Source organism: Rattus norvegicus, chromosome 4 (genome assembly GCF_021556685.1).
Source record: "Rattus norvegicus strain SHRSP/BbbUtx chromosome 4, alternate assembly SHRSP_T2T, whole genome shotgun sequence".
NCBI lineage: Eukaryota > Metazoa > Chordata > Mammalia > Rodentia > Muridae > Rattus > Rattus norvegicus.
The window spans coordinates 58,952,501-58,975,229 of NC_141537.1; the positions used below are offsets into that span (position 1 = coordinate 58,952,501).

The following is a 22,729-nucleotide window of genomic DNA, read 5'->3' on the forward strand; positions in this document are numbered from 1 at the left end:
CACAGGTTCGACTACCTGTAACACACATTCAAAACAAAAAAGGTTTAGCTGGGTGTGGTGTCTCATGCCTGTAATCCCAGCACAAGGGAAGCTAAGACAGGAAGCTCAGCAGTTCAAAGCCAGCCTAGAACAGGTAGCCTACAGTAAGAGCTGAACATGTTTAAAAAACAAGTCTTGTCTTCTTGAATGTGCTACTAATATTAGGATATTATTACGCTCATCACTGAATCTGGCTCAGGAATAATATTCTAGTCCAAACAATTGTTTTAGCTTTTTTTTTTTTTTTTTTTTTTTTTTTTTTTTTTGTGGAGAGGGGTGGCAGGTGGTGGTGGCATGGTCTATTATTATGTAGCCCTAGCCGTCCTGGAGCTTGCTCTGTAGACCAGGCTGGCTTTGAACTCAGGAGATACCATCTGCCTCTGCTTCCAGAGATGGGATTAAAGTTATGTGTGCCAACCTGCCTGGGGCACTTCATCTTTATATTATGTAAGACTTTATACATTTGTGAATATAGAAAATAATGGTATGAAAACCTCTATACCAGTTTTTTTTTTTCTTTTCTTTTTTTCGGAGCTGGGGACCGAACCCAGGGTCTTGCGCTTGCTAGGCAAGTGCTCTACCACTGAGCTAAATCCCCAACCCCTTCTATACCAGTTTTAAAAGATTATCACTGCAACTCCCATCCAGGCTCCCTACGGTGGTTATTTTGAATACTAGAAATAGCATTTCATGTATATTCTCCTAAAACCATTTCCCCCGGCCCTGGGGGATGCTCTAAGGTTGTGACCTACCACTGAGCTAAAACCCCCAGCTATTACCTTTCCTTTAAAGAAAAAAAATTATTTTTCCTCTGAAGAAAGTCTCTTATCAAGTATCCAATTTATGAGGCCAGAGAGATGGCTGTCAATAAAGTGCTCACAAGAACCCAACTTTGGATTCCCAGCCTACTGTACAAGAGAGAGGGAGGGAGGGAGGGAGGGAGGGAGGGAGAGAGAGAGAGAGAGAGAGAGAGAGAGAGAGAGAGAGAGAGAGAGAGAGAGAAAAGAAAAGAAAAAGTCATGCACTAAGGTATATGTTGTCATTAGGAAGCAGAACAAGGGAGTCCCTGAATCTCACTGGTCCAGGTTCTATGATATCTCGTCTCTAAGGAGACTGTCTACCACTGGCCTCCTCCACGTTTACACACACATTCACATGAACACGTACCCAGTAGTCACACACAATCTAGTGCTCATAAATTTAAGGCAGCCAGAGGACTTCTATTCTCTGTTAGTGGTTTAACAGCACGGTTCCAGATTGTACCTGTTGGGTGACATATTTTTTGTGTTGCTGGGGTCCTGACACTTGATGGGACTCAGGTTGTGATTTTGACTACAGATGAGTATTTGAATTTCCAACATTGGCTCTTAAACTAATACAATGAGGGCCAGAGACATGGCTCAGGCAGTAAAGGTGCTGGCCATCAAGTCTCATGGTTCAATCCCAGGAACCTACATGGAAGAGCTGTCTCCAGAGTTGTCCTCTGACCTGTGTGTGTGTTGTGGTACACACTCCCCTCTTCATGTCATAATAAATTCATGAAACCAAATAATGCAATGAAAAGCTAGCTTTGTATACACTTCTCTTTCTGCTAGGTACTGGTAAAAGTGTCCTGGACATTTGGGAACGTCTTACCAACAGAGCATACTCTCAAATGTGATTTTTCGTTAACCTGACAGGTGAAAAAAAAACCTCATTCCCATTCTCTATCTCGAGCAAGGATGAGGAGCTTTTCCAATGGTTACATGGTCTATGCAGACTTTTAAAAAGTTAAATGGAACTGGTGAGCCAGCTAGGTAAGGCTCACTGTGCAAGCTCCACCCGAGTCTGAGGTCTGGAAACCTCGGATGTCTGTGCCCCCATATCATACATACACAATAATAGTAGGCTGGAGAAGTAAGCTCCGCATAGGCTGAGTGCTTCCACAGGAAGCCTTCAGTGTCCTCTCCAGCTGCCACAGTAAGAGCAGCAGCAGGCATGGAGCACACACAGACTGAACAGATTCCCAGCACTTTGGGAGGACGAGGATGACAGACAGGTCCAAGTCATTCCACAGCTATCAAGACCCTGTCTCAAAGCAGAAAGTGTCACCTTCCAGTAAACACTTTAGTTTTAAATTTGTGGAAAAGCTTCTAAAATAAGAACATTCTTGTGCGCTTCATTACTTCTACCTAAATAAGATTTAACTCCTTTGTTTGGATTTGTTTTGTTTGGATTTTCAGGACAGGGTTTCTCTGTGTAGCCCTAGCTGTCCTGGGACTCACTCTATAAATGACCAGGCTGGCCTCCCAAGAACTGGCATTTAAAGTGTAAGGCACCACCACTCAGCTAGGATTATTTTTTTTTTAAAATAAGCTTTTTTAAAAAAAAGATTTATTTATTTCATGTTTGAGTACACTGTAGCTGTCTTCAGACACCAGAAGAGGGCATCAGCCCCATTCCAGATGGTTGTGAGCCACCATGTGGTTGCTGGGAATTGAACTCAGGACCTGAGGAAGAGCAGCCAGTGCTGAGCCATCTCTCCACTCTTTGGGCTTCAGGATCCCATCCAAAATATTGTATTTGGTTACTAAGTTTTTACCTCCTGGCCTGTGAGGTTTTGATACTGGTGGTTTAAGTACAGAAGGCCACAGAGTTGTCCCTCCTATGCGTGCACGTCTCCCCCCATGCAGTGTGCAGCCTCAGCCTATGTGCACTTGTATTTGGATGTGAGCGCACAGCTCATTCCCACTGAGGCTGCATGAAGGTGAGATGCAGCCCCAGCAGCTCCTTGTAACTGTTTGCTTTTTCTGTGTCTGACCCAGTTCCCGAATAGGGACACAGAGGCTTATTTATTTACCAGCTAAGATCTACACCACACACTAGGCTTGGTCCCCAACAAGCTCTATTAACCCAATTACACTACTCAGTCTGCCAGTTGGTTACCTCTCACTTTATACGTCCAACTTCCTCCACATCTCAGTGGCTAATCTCTCAGGCCTGACTCTTTCCAAGTTCCGACCTCTCCCACACACAATCCACCTTACTACCCTGCCTGGCTATAGGCTGCTTAGCTCTTTACTGACAGGTGATGCTTTACGCAGTGAGCAAGAGACTATCCCTACCAGTCATGCCCTTTTAAGCTCTCTGCTCAGACGCCCATCACTTCTGAGCAGTGAGTAGTGAATGGAAATAAACACACTGGTAAAATTTGAAAAATTGGTTTTTATTTTTTTTTCCTTTTTTCTGTTTTTTTTTTTTTTTTGGTGCTGTTGATTTATTCATAAGATGGCCACACACAGGACAGAACAGTGCCCTTGAAGGCAATTAATTTTCACACTTTTTTAGCAAAATACAGGTAGCCCTGTAAATACATTCCCTTCATACTCTTGCCCTCTTTTTAATCCCCTCCCACCCCATATTTGTGGATGAATAATCAAGAGGGAGAGAAGAGAGAGAGAGAGAGAGAGAGAGAGAGAGAAGAAAAGAGAGAGAGAGAGGGAAAGGTTTACTACACATTTGTCCTCTCCGCCCTCCCCAGGTTTGGCTTTTCTCCCCAAAGCTGATGACGAAGACGTGTGGACTGGAGTGGACTTAGCAACTCGATAGGATCAGGGTTGGGTCACCTTGGCTGGTTCTGACTACCATCCCTAACCATGATATAAGCACAACAGGCTCCTTGTCTGGGCGGCTCTAAAGGTGGAGGAATTGGGGAGAGCGTTTCCTCTGTTCACCTGTGTTTAAAGGAAGGAGAGCAGACGCTATTCCCTCGTTTCCCTAAGGTAAGGGTCTGTCTCAGACAGCTCTCACTGCCATGTCTCCGTGTGCACTGCATGCTGGTGTGTGTCTGTCATGTGTGTGTCTGTCATGTGTGTGCATCTTCTGCTGCCAGTGCGAATTTCAGTTCTGGTTTCATCTCAGCTTTCCTTTTTAAAAAATTTTCTTTTCTTTTCTTTCTTTCTTTTTTTTTTTTTTTTTAACTTTCCTTAAATTATTTTTCCTTTTAGAAAGAAGTTCACCAGGAAACTAGTTCCCTCCCACCACGCCGGACAGGCTGTAGCCATCCTTAAATACCGCGCGCTGTTTCCCCCTCACACCCCAAACAGGGACTCCTTAGGATGCCTTGGAGGGTGAAGTCTCTCCCTGTGTGGCGGGATGGTATGGTGGTCGTGAAGGCCCCTCTGCCACAACGGAGGTTTCTGATTGTGGGACACAGTCTGGGTTGTTTTCTTCCTGTCTTCTAATGAAAAAAGACATTCCTGACAAAAGAAAAGAGACGGTCTAGTAAGCACCAGCCGAGAGTAAGCAGGGGGAGAGGGTCAGAGTCGGCCTGGAGGCAGTGCTGTGCACGTGCGCTGTGCACTCCTGTCACCTGTTACAGAACTCTTTTAACAAACAAGCAAAACCAAAGTCTGGCTTTTTTCAACTTGCAATTCCAAGGTAACATTCACTTCACTGAGACACTGCCTATATATAGCACTGCCTGTGCTGAGCTGCAGACACTAAGGATGAGGTAAAGGGTGGGAGGAAGCCAACAGTAGAATTTCCATGCAAAACCATCAGAAAAGCTCCACTTTAGTCTGTTAGTAAATACTGAGTTTTCATGAAAGATTTAATTTTGAAAGAACACTTTTTTTTAAAACTAACAATGATTTAGCAATCACTATAGACTCTTTGGAAAGAATGCTATGCAGATGTGCCATCCATTACAATGGTTAAAAGCGAAGATTCTGGTACCAGAACACCTGAATTCCCCTAGTTTCTAACTGCAACAAATTGTTAAACTCTTTGACCTTCAATTCTTTGTAAGATGCATATATATATAGTTAACAGAAAGTTGCAGAAAGAGTCTCTTGGTTAATACATTCTTTTTTTTTTTTTTCTGGAGCTGGGGACCGAACCCAGGGCCTTGCACTTGCTAGGCAAGCGCTCTACCACTGAGCTAAATCCCCAACCCCTGGTTAATACATTCAACACACAAGGAATGGTGCATGGGCTTAGTTTAGGGCTTGATGAACACCAGCTGTGAACATCTACAGCCGCCTTCATGCAAACCCTGACAACTTCCGATGGTTCCTTATTAAAGAGCCAACATTTAGTATCCTTTTGGGTGTGGTAAGACACTACTGAACATCACCCTGACCTACTAATGTATCTATTACAGAAACCACCAGGAAGTGCCATAGATTCTGAGTATTGTCTATCAAGACAATAAATTCTCCTTAAGATGTTAAAGGGCGGGCTCAGAGAACTGCCTTTCTTTGCACACTGCCACCCAGTCGTCACTCCTTTCCTTAGCTGAGCCTTTGCCTCAGATCAGAAGGGACAGCCATGGAGAAATTTCGCCATAAGGAGACAGCCAAAGGAACTTCTGCCTCCCTACATCTCCCTGGCATGTCAATCATAAAAGCAGTAAGAATAAACTGCTTGCATATTATTTCTGGCAAGTCTGAGAAGAAAAGTGTCAGGAATTATGGTCCCCATTGTTCTCAGCAAAGTAGCAGAGGCTAAAAGTGCTGACTTGATTGTTACCAAGCACACATCAAAGTATCTAAGGGAAGAAATTTTTCTGATGCAGTCTGCAATAGTTGCCGTTGTCTATGGAGTGGAAAATGGCATCCAGATACACTGATGATCAGCCTGCTCTGGCCCAGACAATCAGGGTACCTAATACTTCAGCCGCTGAGACAGCTCAACACTAAGTTCTTCCATGACTTGAGCCATGTCTTAAACATATTCCCAGTCTCAAACCTCCCCAAGAGCCCAGAAAGAACTAGAAGTATACACGACTCACCTGATGACAGGCACAGTGCAGGAGTGTGAGCTTGAGCTATCGAAACAACCTGGTGAAGTCTCGCAAGGCCCAGCAAACTTGCTTACATTCCTCAGCACTAGAAGAGAAAAAAGGTGGATGAAGAGGCCCTTGACTGAAAAAGGAGAGCTAACATGCCGAGGAGGCACACTGAAGACGGTTCCAACTCTGCCGGCAATGATTTTCATCCGATCTTCCCAGAACTCAGGGTAAAAATTAAGTATTACAACTGAAGATAATTATAAGCTTAGTGCTTCTCAAGGAACAGGTTCGGAGACAAACTGTTTAGGGCTGATTTCTAGCTCTTGTGTTCTTGGGCAAGACACCAATCTCAGCCTTAGTCTCTATTATCTACTTCATGTTACTCAGAGGATCAAACCCATTCATATAAAACATTTATGACAAAGGAGCAGTGAACAAAAGTGACTCAGTAAGCATAAGTTTCTTTCTTTCTTTTTTTTTTTCCTTTTTTCGGAGCTGGGGACCGAACCCAGGGCCTTGCGCTTGCTAGGCAAGCGCTCTACCACTGAGCTAAATCCCCCAACCCCAAGCATAAGTTTCTATAGCAAGACTCGACAATCCTGACACAAGTAAAAGATATATAGATGCCCTCAAAGGAAGATGGCCAGCAGGTCCCATGAGGCTCGGAGCATTTTAGCTCTATGAGAGTGCTCACTTAGGTCCTGAGCTTCCTGTTTTCCTTCTAGGACAGATTCTCTTTCCAAAGCCTTGTCCAGTAACTACTCTGTCAGTCATTAATTTTCCAGCTGACAGGCGGCTCAGGATCTCCTCTTGAGACAGAAAGGGTTAACACACAGAAATGGAGAACGGATAAGTAGGACCTGGTCCTCAGCAGATGCTGAGGTGCCCAAGTGTTGTGGGAGCCATGCTCACCTGACTCCAGTTCTTCAAAGTTCCCTTTGTCTGAAACCCACTTAGAAGACAACTGAGAAATCTCATTCTTCTGGGTATTTTCTGAACAGCTTAGCTAACTGAACTCCAGGCGGGCTAAGCAAAAGCAATTGGAAAAGAGAGCACTCTGCACATGCTCCTGAAGGGAAGGGACTCAGGCACAGGGACTCAGACTCACAAGAAAGCAGATTTGCCACCCTGTGCTAGTTAAACACAAGAGTGGGTAACTGTTAAGAGCTATCCAACAGAAAAATATCAAAATGCCTATCTACAAATTCCCTCAACAAGTATAAAGGTCCAAAATACCGATGAAAAACCTTGACAATAAAGTATTTTCTTTTAAGTTTTCTTCACCATAAACCCTCCATCTGGCATCCTGGGGGATTGAACCCAGGGCCTTGTGCATGGGATTCAATAACTCTAACCACTGAGCTATATCCCCATGTACCTAACAAGCTTTACTAACAATGCTACATTTTTTTATATTGTATGTTATATTTCAAAGTTAACCATAAGCTAAGGAAGCAGCCAAGCTCATGCCATTCATGCTCCCACTGTCAGGATGAAGGGCAAGTAGCCCACCAGAGGGTGTGTGGTGTGTTATTATAAAGAACTAAGAGAAGATGCTCAGGCATCCAGAAAAGTGCTGGAGACTCAAGATTCATTTATTATCCTAATATCCTACATGTTTGAAATTGTACCCCTTTTAATTGAGATCTTTCAATTAAACCTTGATGGACAAATACCTCTGTCTCTAGCCTCTTTTTTGAGAGTAAGAAAAAGAGCACTGAAATTTAATTGTTGGGCATGGTGGTGCATGCCTTTAGTCCCAATGCTTGTGAGGCAGAGACAGGAGGATCATTGTGAGTTCCAGGATAGCCTTATCTACGTAACGAGTCCTAGGCCAGTCATAGATGCATAGGGAGACCCTGTCTCAAAAAACCAAAACCAACCAACCAACCAAACCCCCAAATAAGTAAGGACTGTGGTGAATAGTGAAGTTAAGTGTTGTGGTTTGAGTAAGACTGGCCCCCTATAGGTTCATGTATTTGAATGCTTGGTCACCAGTAAGTGGAGCTGTTTGAAAGGATTAGAAGGATTAAGCACTGTGGCCTTGTTAAAGTAAGTATGACAGTGGTAATGGGCTTTGAGGTTTCAAAAGCCCATGCCAAGTCCAGCATGTTCGCCTCTCTCTGCTTATGGATCAAGATGTAGAACTCTTAGCTGATTCCCCAGCACCGTATCTGCTTACATGCTGCCATTATCCCTACCATGATGAAAATGAACTAACCTCTGAAACTGTAAGCAAGCCCACAATTAAATGCTTTCTTTTATAAGAATTGTCTTGGTCATGGTGTCTTTTCATATCAACAGACTAGTGACTAAGACAGAAATTGGTACCAGGGAGTGCATTGTTGTGATAGGTATAACCTTCGTTGGAAGAATATGGGAAATTCTGGTGGGATGCTGTAAGCAGGCCTTAGTGGGCCATCGTGGCAGGAACGTGGAAGGCAGTAGTGCTGAGAGCAATGTAGACTGTGAAGGCTCAAGAGGTTCAGAACAGAGTATTAGTAAGTGGGCGAGAGACTGTTTTTCTGATATTTTGGTTAAGAATATGTCTGTTTTCTGCCCTTGTCCAAAAAAGTCTGCCTGAGGTTAAATTGGGGAGTTTTGGATTATCAGCATTGGCAGAAGAGATTTCAAGACAGCTTAATACTGACTCTGTCATGTGGTGATTAGCAGTTACCCTTATGTAGATTTATGATGAAAAGGACCAAGCCAAGCAAGTAAAAATACAAAAGGTTCAGTTTGAGGAAAAAAGGAGCACTTGGGAAGTATAAAGGAGCTAAGTCCAATGCTCAAGAGATAAAAAGTTTAAAGAAAAACTGATGCTAAATGGAATAAAGGAGCCTACCCAGTTAAGCTACCAACCTGGGAAAAGAAATTAAGAAAAGCTTTAGCATTGAAGGAAATCATCAACAGAAAGCTGATACAAGTGCATTTGAATCAGGGAGTCAATTTCTAGCCCCAGCTAACAGCAGAACTTGACAGCTTCAACCACCCGGATCTGGCTTTAGACTCAAGGATACAAGATGGGGTTGAGGAATCTCCCTTATCAGTTAAGAAAAACCATTGAGGCCAGGCATCTGTGAGGGGTGTCCCTTCACGAAGCTGTGAAGGTGACGTGTGAACTGTGTTGGAGACCCCAAGATATTGGACATGTCAGAGTTAGGTGATAACTGCTGAGCATGACTGCTAACAGGGTATGGAATGAGGGGGGAGGGAGAGGAGGGAGGGAGGAGGGGGCAGGGGGAGAGATCAACAAAGCTGAAAGGAACTGGAGATCTGAAGAGTGCTTTGACATCAGACATGCAGATGAAAAGTTTGGAGTCAGTCTTGCTTTGGTCCAGCATTTCCTCACTGTGCTCCTTTTCCTTTCCTCCCTTTTGGAATAGTAATGTATATTCTGTGCCCTTAAACGCTGGGAGTATGTGATCTGTCTTTTCATTTTGACTTTATGAAGGGTTACAGTTAAGAGACTGCCATGGGTCTCAGAAGAGACTTTGGACTTGTAAGCAGTCTGTGAAAAGACTTGTCAAGAGACTGAAAGACTATGGGGACTTTTGCATTATGATATGGTTATAGGCCTATGGGGGCCCACATGATAACGGGCCCTCTGAAACTATAAGCAAGCCCAAAATTAAATGCTTTTCTTTATATGAGTTCACTGACCAGAACAGTGACTAAGACAGTAAGAGCAGCCTAGGTCTCCAATTAGCTCCACTCTGCCCCAATCCCTAACAGTAACTGGCCTATGTGGAAGAACTCCAGCTAATTCTGAACTCAGACATCCTTGGTGGGTAAACCCACAAAAAAGGATCAAAAGCTAAATGAAAAGATGAAACAAAAACAAAAGCCAAATAAAATGAAAAGGAAAAGCTCCTTAAAACTTAGCACTATTTTCTTATCTCTGTTCTTAACAGTATTGACCAGTCTTTGCCTCTGTTTTTACTATTACTTTTCTAAGTTCCATTTTCTATATTCTAGTCCCATAATTCAAATCCTTATCCCAAAGAAGTTTATGTCAAGACTTATAATCTTAGGCACATGCTGAGAATTGACTCTTTTATCTGAAGTCTTGGTAGGTAATGACGACCTGAGCACCAAGATACTCCGTCTGGTCTCTCTTTCCACTACCAACTCTCTCCGTGCTTAGTATCTTTTTTAGCTTTAAGATGTCATGGTAGGCAGTCACACCAAGATGGAAAAGTTGGGAATGATGGCAGGATTTCTTCTAGTCTTGATTAATCTGAGCTAGTGATCGTTTACTAAGTTTTTGGGAAAAACTATATTTGAGGTTGACAAGGCTCAGCTTTCTTCAACTTGACCAACTAAGAAAGCTGGGGAATTAATTACTAACACCATTTGAAAAGCAGGCTGGAACTCGCTACAATGAAGCTGAACCAGTTCACCCTCCCTGCTAAGGTGGCAAACAAAACAGCATGTTGAGGCAAGAGTCAGAGGACCTTAAAACCAAAAGGGAGACTGAGTCATGCACAGGTTCAAGGGCACACACACTAGGGAATTACTAAGAGAAGGTGAGCAATCCCAAACCTTTTAGCTACACACACACACACACACACACACACACACACACAATCCGTCACAGCCTGCTCTGGGAGCTGTAGAACTTGTTTGGCAATGAAGGTCAAGGCTACTTGGTTCAGTCCCCTTCTCACTGGGCGAGGATCAAGAACATGGTTATTCTCAATGTGACTCTTCTGGGTACCTTTCCCTTCCCTTTTCTTGAAGAATAATGTTGCTTGTGACCTTGCTCTCAGATGTATCCATTACTCTATTCATTATATACAAGCCCCATCAAGAACAGTTGGGCCTGTGGAGACATATTCCAAAATGTGTGGGTGGCTTCTGTAAAGTTGGCAAGAGACATGCCCAAGCTAGTTTTCCAAATAGGCAATGGCATTCTGGCAGCTTCTTTTCCAAACAAAAAGGAGTTAAACTTCGTGGATCATCTATTATGTGTAGGAGCTTTGGGATACTATTTGGCATTTGTTAATAGCCTTATAAGGTAGTACTGATCCTATTTGCAAATGAATTAACTGAAATTAAAACAGCATAATGGCAAAATTTAAACTGACAGTCTCTGCAAGATTTCCCTTAGGCTTCCATTTGCTTCAAGGAAGTCAGGGTTAACAGATAGATTGTGGTTTCTGTTGACCAGCAAGATCTAGCAAAGGGGAACAGAAGTAGTGAGAAGCAATTTTCACCTGAGATTGCATGTAGGCAGCACCCCCCACCCCTATAAGAAGAGTCACTATGAAAGAAAATCAAATCACTTCATAAGGTTACCCAGATCCATAGATTCTTACCTGGGACAGGCAAATTCCCACTCTGGATAAATGTACCACAGAAGCCAGTTACCATGCTAATTTTCAGCCATCAATGTCAGTAGATACAAAGTTAAAATATCAGTTCTAGGGCATAACTTCTAGTCACTTAGTAAACCACAAAGTAACAGTGCTCTTTCCTTTTCTTCAATTTTTAGTTAAAGACAAAACCTTACATTATAGAATGGGCTGACCTGAAACTACCTATATAGCCCAGATTAGCCTTGAACTTAAATGATCCTCCTGCCTCAGCACCCCCACTTCCTTTTAAGCCCAAGTCTCATGTAGCTTAAGTTGGTCCTGAATTTCCTAGTGGGTGAGGATGCCTTAAATTTATCACCTTTGTATTTTCATCTTCCCAGAGCTAGAATTACAGACATTAAGCCACCACACCCAGCTCAGAAGACTTAATATTGTTAAGGTTACCTTATCAATAACACCCAAAGAAGCCTACTGATTAAGTATAATAGTCATCAAACCTGCAACATTATTACAGAAACACCAGAAAGATTTTCACAATTCATATAGGATCTCAAGAAACTCCAAGTACTCAAAACAGTCTTTAAAAAGGACAACAAAGCGGGGTTGGGGATTTAGCTCAGTGGTAGAGTGCTTGCCTAGCAAGCGCAAGGCCCTGGGTTCGGTCCCCAGCTCCGAAAAATAGGGGAAAAAAAAAAAAAAAAGACAACAAAATTGGAGGTCTCAAAATTGTGGATTTCAAAATTTATGATATTGCCACAGAAATCAAAATAGCATGACACTGACATAAAGCCAGATACGGATCAGTGAAATAGAGAGCCTAGAAGCAAATCCTCAAGTACACGGAAGTGTTTCCTAAGGAAGATGTCAAGACCATTAAAAGAGAAGGACCAGTCATTGGAATAAACATTGTAAAGAAAACTGAAGTTGCCAGGCAGTGGTGGTACATGCCTTGATCTCAGTCAGCATTTGAGAAGTGGGTCTCTGTGCGTTTGATGCCAGCCTGGTCTGCAGAGCAAGTTCCAGGACAGCCAGGGAACTCTGTCTTAAAAAACAAAAAACAAAAAAAACCATTCCCTACCATTATATAAAATAAATAAGCTGAAGGAAGAAAGATAAATCTAATAATATAACTTCACAGAAAACATAGAGGGACTTTTTAATGTTTCTGGGTCTGGCAATTTTTGGGTAGGATAAAAACAAGTATCTTGGTCAGGATGCAGAAATTAAACTATGTTAAAATTAAAACTTGAACATGTCGAAACAGGTCAGTGACAGAATACTTGCAAGACACATGTTAGATTGTAGGTTCTATCCTTAGCACTGCAAAAATTAAAAACAGAATGTGAATGTCTTCACTGAACACCAAAGGACACAATCGATGAAGTAAAAGTAATGGGAGAAGAGATCTATCTACACTCCATGTACAGAATAGGGAGTGTAGAGGCCAGTACAGAAGCAATTCTACTAACCCACCAGCAAACAGCTGGGCACGATGCCTTCTACTGATAATCCCAGCACTACAGAGACCAGAGTGGGAGGGTCACCATGGGCAGTAGTCAGCCTGTGTTAAGACAGTAGGACCATGTCTCAAAAAAGATAAAAAATAACCACAAAAAAGGTTATGAGACTTAGAAAGTTTTTAAAGATACAGATATCCAATAAGCAAATGAAATATTAGCTCATACTAGGTTTAATTGCTCAAGTGGCTACTCTCAAGAGCTGGAGACACAGAGAAACCCTGTCTCAAAACAATCAAACAAAAACAAAAACTAAGGACCCACAATAAAATATTTTGCTGGGTGGAGGTGGTGGCATATGCTTTTTTTTTTTTAAGATTTATTCATTTATTATATATAAGTACACTGTCGCTGTCATCGGATCTCTTTATAGATGGTTGTGAGCCACCATGTGGTTGCTGGAAATTGAACTCAGGACCTCTGGAAGAGCAGTCGGGTGCTCTTAACCACTGAGCCATCTCTCCAGCCCGGCATATGCTTTTTAATCCCAGTACTTGGGAGGCTGAGACAGGTAGACCTCGAGTTCCAGGCCAGTCTGGTCTACAGAGTTCTAGTACTGCTAGAGCTACACAGAAAAACCCTGTCTCGGTTTAAAAAAACAAACAAAAACACATTATTATTATTATTATTATTATTATTATTATTATTATTATTATTATTATTGGTGGTGCTCAGAGACCAGAAGAGCGTGCTGAATCCCTTTGGGCTATGGTTATAGTAAGTTTTAAACTGTCCAACATGAGTGCTAGAAAACTGAACTTGGGACCTTTGCAAAAGCAGCAAACACTCTCAACTGAGCAGCATTCTCTCTAGCCCCTAAACTCATTTTAAATTCATCCATCCATCCATCCATCCATCCATCCATCCATCCATCCATCCATCCATCCATCCGTCCGTCCGTCCGTCCATCCAGTTATTAATTTATTTATAGGTGTGTGTTGTGTGTGTACTATAGCAGATGTATTGTGATCAGAGGACAACTTCCTTGTAGTTAGTTCTCCCTTTCTACCTTGTAGGTCCTTGGTAAGTCAGACTATGAAGCCCCAAGCAAGCCATTTGTGTTTGTTTTTTTTCGAGAGAGGTTCTCATTATATAGCCCTGGCTGAACTATTCTACCTTGTAGAATAGGTTGGTCTTAAACTTACAGAAATCCTCCTGTTTCTGACTTATGAGTCCTGGGATTAAAGGTCTTTGTCATCACCCTGGGCTCACACTCCCATGTTTTAGGAGGTAAGTGTAACAACAGCATCCATGCTTATAGCAATGTTTTTTTTTTTTAAATATTTATTTATTTATTTAATGTATAAGTACACTATAGCTGCCACACCAGAAGAAGGTATCAGAGCTCATTACAGATGGTTGTGAGCTACCATGTGGTTGCCGGGATTTGAACTCAGGACCTCAGGAAGAGCAGTCAGTGCTCTTAACTACTGAGCCATCTCTCCAGCCCAGCAATGTTTTTTATACCAGCATCGTTCACAGTAGACAAGAGAAGCAACCTTAAATGTGCACGGACAGAAAAATAAATAAAACAGGCATATACATTCATAATGGCTGATGTTAACTGTCAACTTGACAGGTTCCAGAACTACCTGAGACAACTCTCTGGGCATGTGGATGCTTTTAAGCTGGGTTTACTGAAGTGGGAAAAACGCACCCTAAATGTGGCTGAACACAAAAGAAAACCAGATAAATACCAGCATTCAACTCTTTCTGCATCCTGACTGCAAGTGAAATATAACCCACCCAGACTCCTCAGGAGCCTACACCATAATTTTCTTTCCAGATCTGGAGCTACACTTATAATCTGTGAGCTGCCATGATGGAGCTAGGGTTTCAAGCTGCTCAAGAGGAGCAGTGAACAGTCTTCTAGATACTGAGCAGCCTGTCTCCCCAGCCTTGTCTTCTAGATACTGAGCAGCCTGTCTCCCCAGCCTTGTCTTCTAGATACTGAGCAGCCTGCCTCCCCAGCCTGGGGAGGTATACACTGTGCTCTTACTCTGGCCCTCCTGTCCATCTCTGCTTCGTGGCCACCACAAGGTAAGCAACTTTGTTCTTCTATGTTCTTCCAACATGATGTTCCTCCCTCATCATGGACAAAGTAAAGGCATATGTCTGCACCTTGCCTGGCTTGTACAATTTTTCATCTAGCACAGGGCTTTCGTTTTTAGTGACTATTTACTAGTGTAGACATATGATGAATCACTAACCCTTCCCTATGGATGGAGAATTATTGTATTTCCAGGTTTTGTTCCCCCGACATTATCAACCTTGCCAAAACACTCACTCTTTGGCTTACACATCATTACACAACTGTAAGAATAGATGCCTCCTGTGTTTAACATTTAGTCAAAATTCTAAAGGTTCTACCTATTAAAGAAAGGTTAACAATTATAAAGTACAAAGGAAGTTACTGCCATGATGTTCTCTCTCTCTCTCTCTCTCTCTCCCCCCCCCCCTCTGTTCTCTTTCTCTGCCTCTATTCCCTTCCCAAGTCCCCAAATAAATACCATTTTATATTTTAAAAAGTCATTGCCGGGGCTGGGGATTTAGCTCAGTGGTAGAGCGCTTACCTAGGAAGCGCAAGGCCCTGGGTTCAGTCCCCAGCTCCGAAAAAAAGAAACAAAAGTCATTGCCATAAATACTATGTAGAGACCACAAAGTGTGCGTGCGTGCGTGCCTGTGTGTGTGTGTATGTGCACGCGCGTGCAGTGATGTCACCATCCATTGACATTCTATGCCAACTGATGGAATTCAAATCTAAGCAGATGTATTTTCTACATAACTCAGCCACTATCTTCCACTCACAAGGCCCCAGTATCACTCACCTAGTGACTTGCTTGTGGAAATCTGTAAGTTGTTTATGTGTCACTGTGACAGCTCCCACCGTTGTCTCCTTTGGCAAACCTTTCAAGGAATTCTCTAGCCACCGACAGAAAGTCTGCACAGAGAAATGAAATTCAGATTACTTACCTGACACCCTAAAGATACCGACCAACTCCAGACAGTTCCCTTTAGTTGGACTAAACAAGATTAACAAAACACTATCTTAGGTCTTCAACATCTGGGTGGATGAACTCTGCATATGCAGGACTAGCTTCTCTTCAGAGAGACAGAGGTCAGCCATATCTTGCAAATGAAGTCTCTTCTGGATGAGACTCTTGGTTTATTCCTAAAAAAAATTGTGTGCCAGAAAACTCTTGAGCTTAAAGACCAAAACCAACTCAAAGCAAACATTTGGACACCAGAGAAAGCGAGGACAAAAGATACTGGTAAGAAAAATGCTGCTAGCATGTTCTAACTTTGAGAAGACAGGAAGAAGCTAAGAAAAGATCAAATCAAAGAAGAAAGAACTGAAGAACACTTGTGGATGTTACAGACGAACCAGGCATAGTTGGAAATACTGATGAGTGTACCACAGTGTGCGGCTGATTTTATTTTATTGTAAGTGTATGTATGGGTGGGTATTTTGCCTACATACATGTCTGTGTAACACACGAGTGCAGTGTGCTCTTGGAGGTCAGGAAAGGGTGTCAGATCCCCTGAAACTAGTATTACAGATGAGCCACCATGTGGGTGTTAGGAATCAAACCCAAAACCTCTGGAAGAACAGCCAGGTTCTTAACTGCTGAGCCCATCTCTCCAGCCTACATTTTAAATAGTGGGGCCAAGCCAGGCAGAGACCCATGTGGTTGATCCCAGCACTTGGAAGACAGATGTAGGAGAACTGAGAATTTCTGGCAAGCTTGGGTTATATAGAAAATTCCAGACTAGCCTAGACTCTACAGTCAGATCTTGTCTTAAGAAAAATAAATTAAACATCAACAAAGCATATATGCTGACACACACACACACACACACACACACACACACACTCTCTCTCTCTCTCTTCTGACTGTCTCAGTGTCACAAATACTTACCTCACACTGTCTCTGTTTTTTGGTTTTTTTTTTTTTTTTTTTTTGGAGACAGGATTTCACTGTGTAGCCCTGGCTACCCTGAAACTCAGAAATATTCTTGCCTCTGTCCTTGAGAGCTGGGATTAAAGGCATTTGCCACCATAAAAAAATAAGGAATTTGGAATTCAGCAGTCGAGTTTTTCCTTTACAAGTCTTCATAATGGTATCATGGCCCAAATGGACCTCCTACTCAGGTTATCTATCTACATAAGTCTTGCTACTAGTGTGAACTGTGATCATTAGAAACATGCTAAAACTACATAGTTAACTAAATTTGACTTGCTTAAACCATGCATTTTAAAAGTTCCTTTAAACCATGATTACATTGGTAGTGATTGCACAGAAGCAATTTTTAATCAACACACATACACACCCTTTATACTTGCACTGTTATGTTTTTGGGAAAAGAGTCATAAATGTGTGATTTCTGAGTCACTTGATATAGAAAGCATACATATAAAATGAATTAATATACATATAAAAGAGTTTAGACACCAGTTTTCTTGTAATATCTGCCTCTGAACCTATGCATTGAGCAAAAAACAATGGCAACTATAGGTACCATTATGAATTTTTATTATTTATTTATTGGTTCTGGAAGACAGTTCATTTTAAGTTCTATATATATTTTCCTAAACAGCTTACATACTAACATTAAAAATCATATTTTTCAAAAATAATTTATAGGTTATAATACTGTGTCATTACGCTTACAGTTCTGACGTGGTAGCTGGAGAGATGGCTCTGGGTAAAAGCACTTGCTCCGAGGAGTGCAGACATCCTGACGGCAGGACAGACTGCCACCTCTGCACACCTCGGCCCACTTCACTGGTCCAAGGGGAAACTGCACAGTGCCTCTGGACACAGGGATACAGGAACAGACAGCCGCCGGTACCCGCGGTTCTGGTCTGTGTCCTGGACCGAACTGAACTGGTCAAACAGCTCCCTGCACCCAAATCCCGTAGGGGAGAGAGCTGGACCCTCAGAAGGGTGGACACTCCTGAGAGGGCACAGGAGAATACCCTCTGCCCACAGTCCAGACCCAAGAGGGAATCGCATGGTGCCAACTGTGCCCACAGGGTGCAAGAACCCTTTGATTCCAGCCTGTGCCTAGAGTTGGAAGACAGTCTCCAGGAGGGCCGATACTTCTGAAATCAGAGCACCTGTTCTCAGGAAAGGCTGAAAGAAAACAGGAAAACAGTTCTACAGGAGTGCTGACACAGAAGCCTACAGTGCGGTCAAGTCACTCTCAGAACAGCAAGACAAGCAAACACCAGAGACAACCCAATGGCTAGAGGCAAGTGCAGAAACCTAAGCAACAGAGACCAAGACTACTTGGCATCATCAGAGCCCAGTTCTCCCACCAAAGAAAATACTGGATATTCAAACATGCCAGAAAAGCAAGATTTAGATTTAAAATCACATTTTTTTTGATAATGATGGAGGGCTTTAAGAAAGACATAAAGAACTCCCTTAGAGAAATGCAGGAAAACAAAAGTAAACAAGTAGAAGCCCTTAGAGAGAAAACACAAAAATCCCTGAAAGAATTAAAGGAAACCACAACCAAATAGGTGAAGGAATTGAAAATGGAAATAGAAACAATAAAGAAAGAACAAAGGGAGACAACCCTGGAGATAGAAAACCAAAGGAAGAGACAAGGAGCCGTAGATACAAGCATCACCAACAGAATACAAGAGATAGAAGAGAGAATCTCAGGAGCAGAAGATTCCATAGAAATCATTGACACAACTGTCAAAGATAATGTAAAACACAAAAAGCTACTGGTCCAAAACATACAGCAAATCCAGGACTCAATGAGAAGATCAAACCTTAAGGATAATAGAAGAAAAGTGAAGACTCCCAACTTAAAGGGCCAATAAATATATTCAACAAAATTATAGAAGAAAACTTCCCTAACCTAAAGAAAGAGATGCCCATAAACATACAAGAAGCCTACAGAACTCCAAATAGATTGGACCAGAAGAGAAACTCCTCCCGTCACATAATAGTCAAAACACCAAATGCACAAAACAAAACAAAAAAAAGAATATTAAAAGCAGTAAGGGAAAAAAGGTCAAGTAACATATAAAGGCAGACCTATAAGAATTACACCTGACTTCTCACCAGAGACTATGAAAGCCAGAAGATCCTGGACTGATGTCATACAGACCCTAAGAGAACACAAATGCCAGCCCAGGTTACTGTATCCAGCAAAACTCTCAATTAACATAGATGGAGAAACCAAGATATTCCATAACAAAACCAAATTTACGCAGTATCTTTCTACAAATCCAGCCCTACATAGGAAAATAGATGGAAAACTCCAACACAAGGAGAGAAACTACACCGTACAGAAAGCAAGAATATAATTTCCTTGCAATGAAACCAAAAGAGAGACAAACATAATTCTACCTCTAACAACGAAAATAACAGGAAGTGGCAATCACATTCCTTCCCAACATCAACGAACTCAATTCTCCAGTAAAAAGACATAGACTAACAGACTGGATACGTAAAGAGGACCCAGCATTTTGCTGCATGCAGGAACACACCTCAGAGACAAAGGCTGACACTACCTCAGAGTAAATGGCTGGAAAACAACTTTCCAAGCAAATGGCCTGAAAAAACAAGCTGGAGTTGCCATTCTAATATCAAATAAAATTGACTTTCAACCAAAAGTCATTAAAAAAAAGATAAGGAAGGACACTTCATATACACCCAAGGAAAAATCCACCAAAATGAATTCTCAATCCTAAATACCTATGCTCCAAATGCAAGGAAACCTTACTAAACCTTACTAAGCACACATTGCACCTCACATGATAACAGTAGGAGATTTCAACACCCCACTCTCATCACTGGACAGATCATAGAAACAGAAATTAAACAGAGACATAGAGAAACTAACAGAAGTTATGAACCAAATGGATTTAACAGATATTTATAGAACATTCCATCCTAAAACAAAAGGATATTCCTTCTTCTCAGCACCTCATGGAACCTTCTCCAAAATTGACCATATAATCGGTCAAAAAACAGGCCTCAACAGATACAGGAAGATAGAAATAATCCCACGCATCCTATCAGATCACCACACACTAAGACCGGTCTTCAATAGCAACAATAATGACAGAAAGTCCACATATAAATGGAAGCTGAACAATGCTCTACTCAATAACAACTTGGTCAAGGAAGAAATAAAGAAAGAAATTAAAGACTTCTTAGAATTTAATGAAAATGAAGATACAACATTCCCAAACTTATGGGACACAATGAAAGCAGTACTAAGAGGAAAACTCATAGCTCTGAGTGCCTGCAGAAAGAAACAGGAGAGAGCATACGTCAGCAGCTTGACAGCACACCTAAAGGCTCTAGAACAAAAAGAAATAAATAAGCCCAAGAAGAGTAGAGGGCAGGAAATAATCAAACTCAGAGCTGAAATCAACCGAGTAGAAACGAAAAGGACTATACGAAGATCAACAAAACCAGGAGCTGGTTCTTTGAGAAAATCAACAAGATAGATAAACCGTTAGCCAGACTAACCAGAGGTCAAAGAGAGTATATCCAAATTAACAAAATCAGAAATGAAAAGGGAGACATAGCAACAGAATCTGAAGAAATTAAAAAAAAAATCATTAGATCCTACTACAAAAGCCTATATTCAACAAAATTGGAAAGTCTGGAGGAAATGGACAATTTTCTAGACAGATACCAGGTACCAAAGTTAAATTAGGAACAAATAGGCTTCATCCCAAAGATGCAGGGATGGTTTAATATATGAAAATCCATCAATGTAATCCACTATATAAAGAAACTCAAAGATAAGAACCACATGATCATTTCATTAGATGCTGAGAAAGCATTTGACAAAATTCAACACTCCTTCAAGATAAAAGTCCTGGAAAGACTTTTGAAAGGAATTCAAGGCCCATATCTAAACATAGTAAAAGCAATATACAGTAAACCAGTAGCTAACATCAAACTAAATGGAGAGAAACTTGAAGCAATCCCACTAAAATCAGGGAGTAGACAAGGCTGCCCACTCTCTCCCTACTTGTTCAATATAGTACTCGAAGTCCTAGCCAGAGCAAACAGGTACCGAAAGGAGGTCAAAGGGATATAAATTGGAAGGGAAGAAATCAAAATATTACTATTTACAGATGATATGATAGTGTACGAAAGTGACCCCAAAAGTTGCACCAGAGAACTACTTAACCTGATAAACAACTTCAGCAAAGTGTCGGGGTATAAAATTAACTCAAACAAATCAGTATCCTTCCTCTACTCAAAGGATAAACAGGCTGAGAAAGAAATTAAGAAAATGACACCCTTCACAATAGTCCCAAATAATATAAAATATCTTGGTGTGATTTTAACCAAGCAAGTGAAAGATCTGTATGACAAGAACTTCAAGTCTCTGAAGAAAGAAATTGAGGAAGATCTCAGAAGATGGAAAGATCTCCCATGCTCATGAATTGGCAGGATTAATATAGTAAAGACGGCCATTTTACCAAAAGCAATCTACAGATTCAATGCAATCCCCATCAAAATTCCTACTCAAATCTTTAGAGATAGAAAGAGCAATTTGCAAATTCATTTGGAATAACAAAAAACCCAGGACAGTGAAAACTATACTCAACAATAAAAGAACTTCTGGGGGAATCACCATCCCTGACTTCAAGCAGTATTACAGAGCAATAGTGATAAAAACTGCATGGTATTGGTACAGAGACAGACAGATAGACCAATGGAACAGAATTGAAGACCCAGAAATGAACCCACACACCTATGGTCACTTGATTTTTGACAAAGGAGCTAAAACCATCCAATGGAAGAAAGATAGCATTTTCAACAAATGGTGCTGGTTCAACTGGAGGTCAGCATGTAGAAGAATGCAAATTGATCCATTCTTATCACCATGTACAAAGATTAAGTCCAAGTGGATCAAGGACCTCCACATCAAACTAGATACACGCAAACTAATAGAAGAAAAAGTGGGGAAGACTCTCGAACACATGGGCACTGGGGAAAATTTCCTGAACAAAACACCAATGGCTCATGCTCTAAGATCAAGAATTGACAAATGGGACCTCAAAAAATTGCAAAGCTTTTGTAAAGCAAAAGATACTGTTATTAGGACAAAGCTGCAACCAACAGATTGGGAAAAGATCTTTACCAATCCTACATCCAATACAGGACTAATATCCAAAATATACAAAGAACTCAAGAAGTTAGACTCCAGAGAGCCAAATAACCCTATTAAAAAATGGGGTACAGAGCTAAACACAACATTCTCAGTTGAGGATGGCCAAAATCACCTAAAGAAATGTTCAACATCCTTAGTCATCAGGGAAATGCAAATCAAAACAACCCTGAGATTCCACCTCACACCAGTCAGAAAGGCTAGGATAAAAAACTCAGGACAGCAGATGCTGGCTAGGATGTGGAGAAAGAGGAACACTCCTCCATTGTTGGTGGAACTGCAGACTGGTACAACCACTCTGGAAATCAGTCTGGAGGTTCCTCAGAAAATGGACATTCCACTACCGGAGGACCCAGCTATACCTCTCTTGGGCATATACCAAAATATGCTCCACCATACAACAAAGACACATGCTCCCCTATGTTCATAGCAGTCTTATTTATAATAGCCAGAAGCTGGAAAGAACCAGATGCCCTTCAACAGAGGAATGGATTAAAAAAATGTGGTACATCTACACAATGGAGTACTACTCAGCTATCAAAAACAATGACTTCATGAAATTCATGAACTTCGTGAACTAAAAAATATCATCCTGAGTGAGGTTACTCAATCACAGAAAAACATACTTGGTATGTACTCATTGATAAGTGGATATTAGCCAAAAAGTTTGAATTACCCAAGATGCAATCCACAGACCACAGGAAGCTCAAGAAGGAGGATGACCAAAATGCCAATGCTCCCACTCCTTCTTAAAAGGGGAAAAAAATATCCATAGGAGGGATATGGAAGCAAAGTTTAGAGCAGCAACTCAAGGAATGGCCATTCAGAGTCTGCCCCACATGTGGCCCATATATATACAGCCACCAAAACTAAATAAGATTGATTAAGCTAGAAAATGCATGCTGAAAGGGACCGGA

The 22,729-nt window shown here is 41.5% G+C and overlaps 2 protein-coding genes and 1 long non-coding RNA gene across 8 annotated transcripts in view; 2 read left to right on the forward strand and 1 right to left on the reverse strand.

The window, feature by feature from the left end:
* Positions 1–929, forward strand: part of Irf5 (interferon regulatory factor 5) — a 13,294-nt gene extending 12,365 nt beyond the window's left edge. For all 5 annotated transcript variants that reach the window (XM_087656510.1, NM_001439922.1, XM_087656509.1 and 2 more), the window contains 1 exon segment: positions 1–929. This exon segment is cut by the window's left edge and continues 1,253 nt beyond it. The gene's annotated coding sequence lies outside the window, so the exon portion shown is untranslated.
* Positions 930–3,181: 2,252 nt separating this feature from the next.
* LOC147994780 (uncharacterized) lies at positions 3,182–7,487 on the forward strand. The gene is made up of 2 exons (XR_015686406.1): positions 3,182–5,116; positions 5,334–7,487. It is a non-coding gene; the product is annotated as an uncharacterized LOC147994780 (long non-coding RNA).
* The window catches only part of Tnpo3 (transportin 3), a 77,190-nt gene continuing 57,684 nt past the window's right edge, over positions 3,224–22,729 (reverse strand). Inside the window, exons 22-24 of one of the 2 annotated variants that reach the window (XM_087656511.1) lie at positions 15,479–15,591; positions 5,813–5,909; positions 3,224–4,277 (exon numbers count right to left, since the gene is read on the reverse strand). In XM_087656511.1, the coding sequence (XP_087512637.1) occupies positions 5,849–5,909; positions 15,479–15,591 (174 nt within the window). In that variant the 3' untranslated portion in view covers positions 3,224–4,277; positions 5,813–5,848. 2 annotated transcript variants of the gene reach the window in all.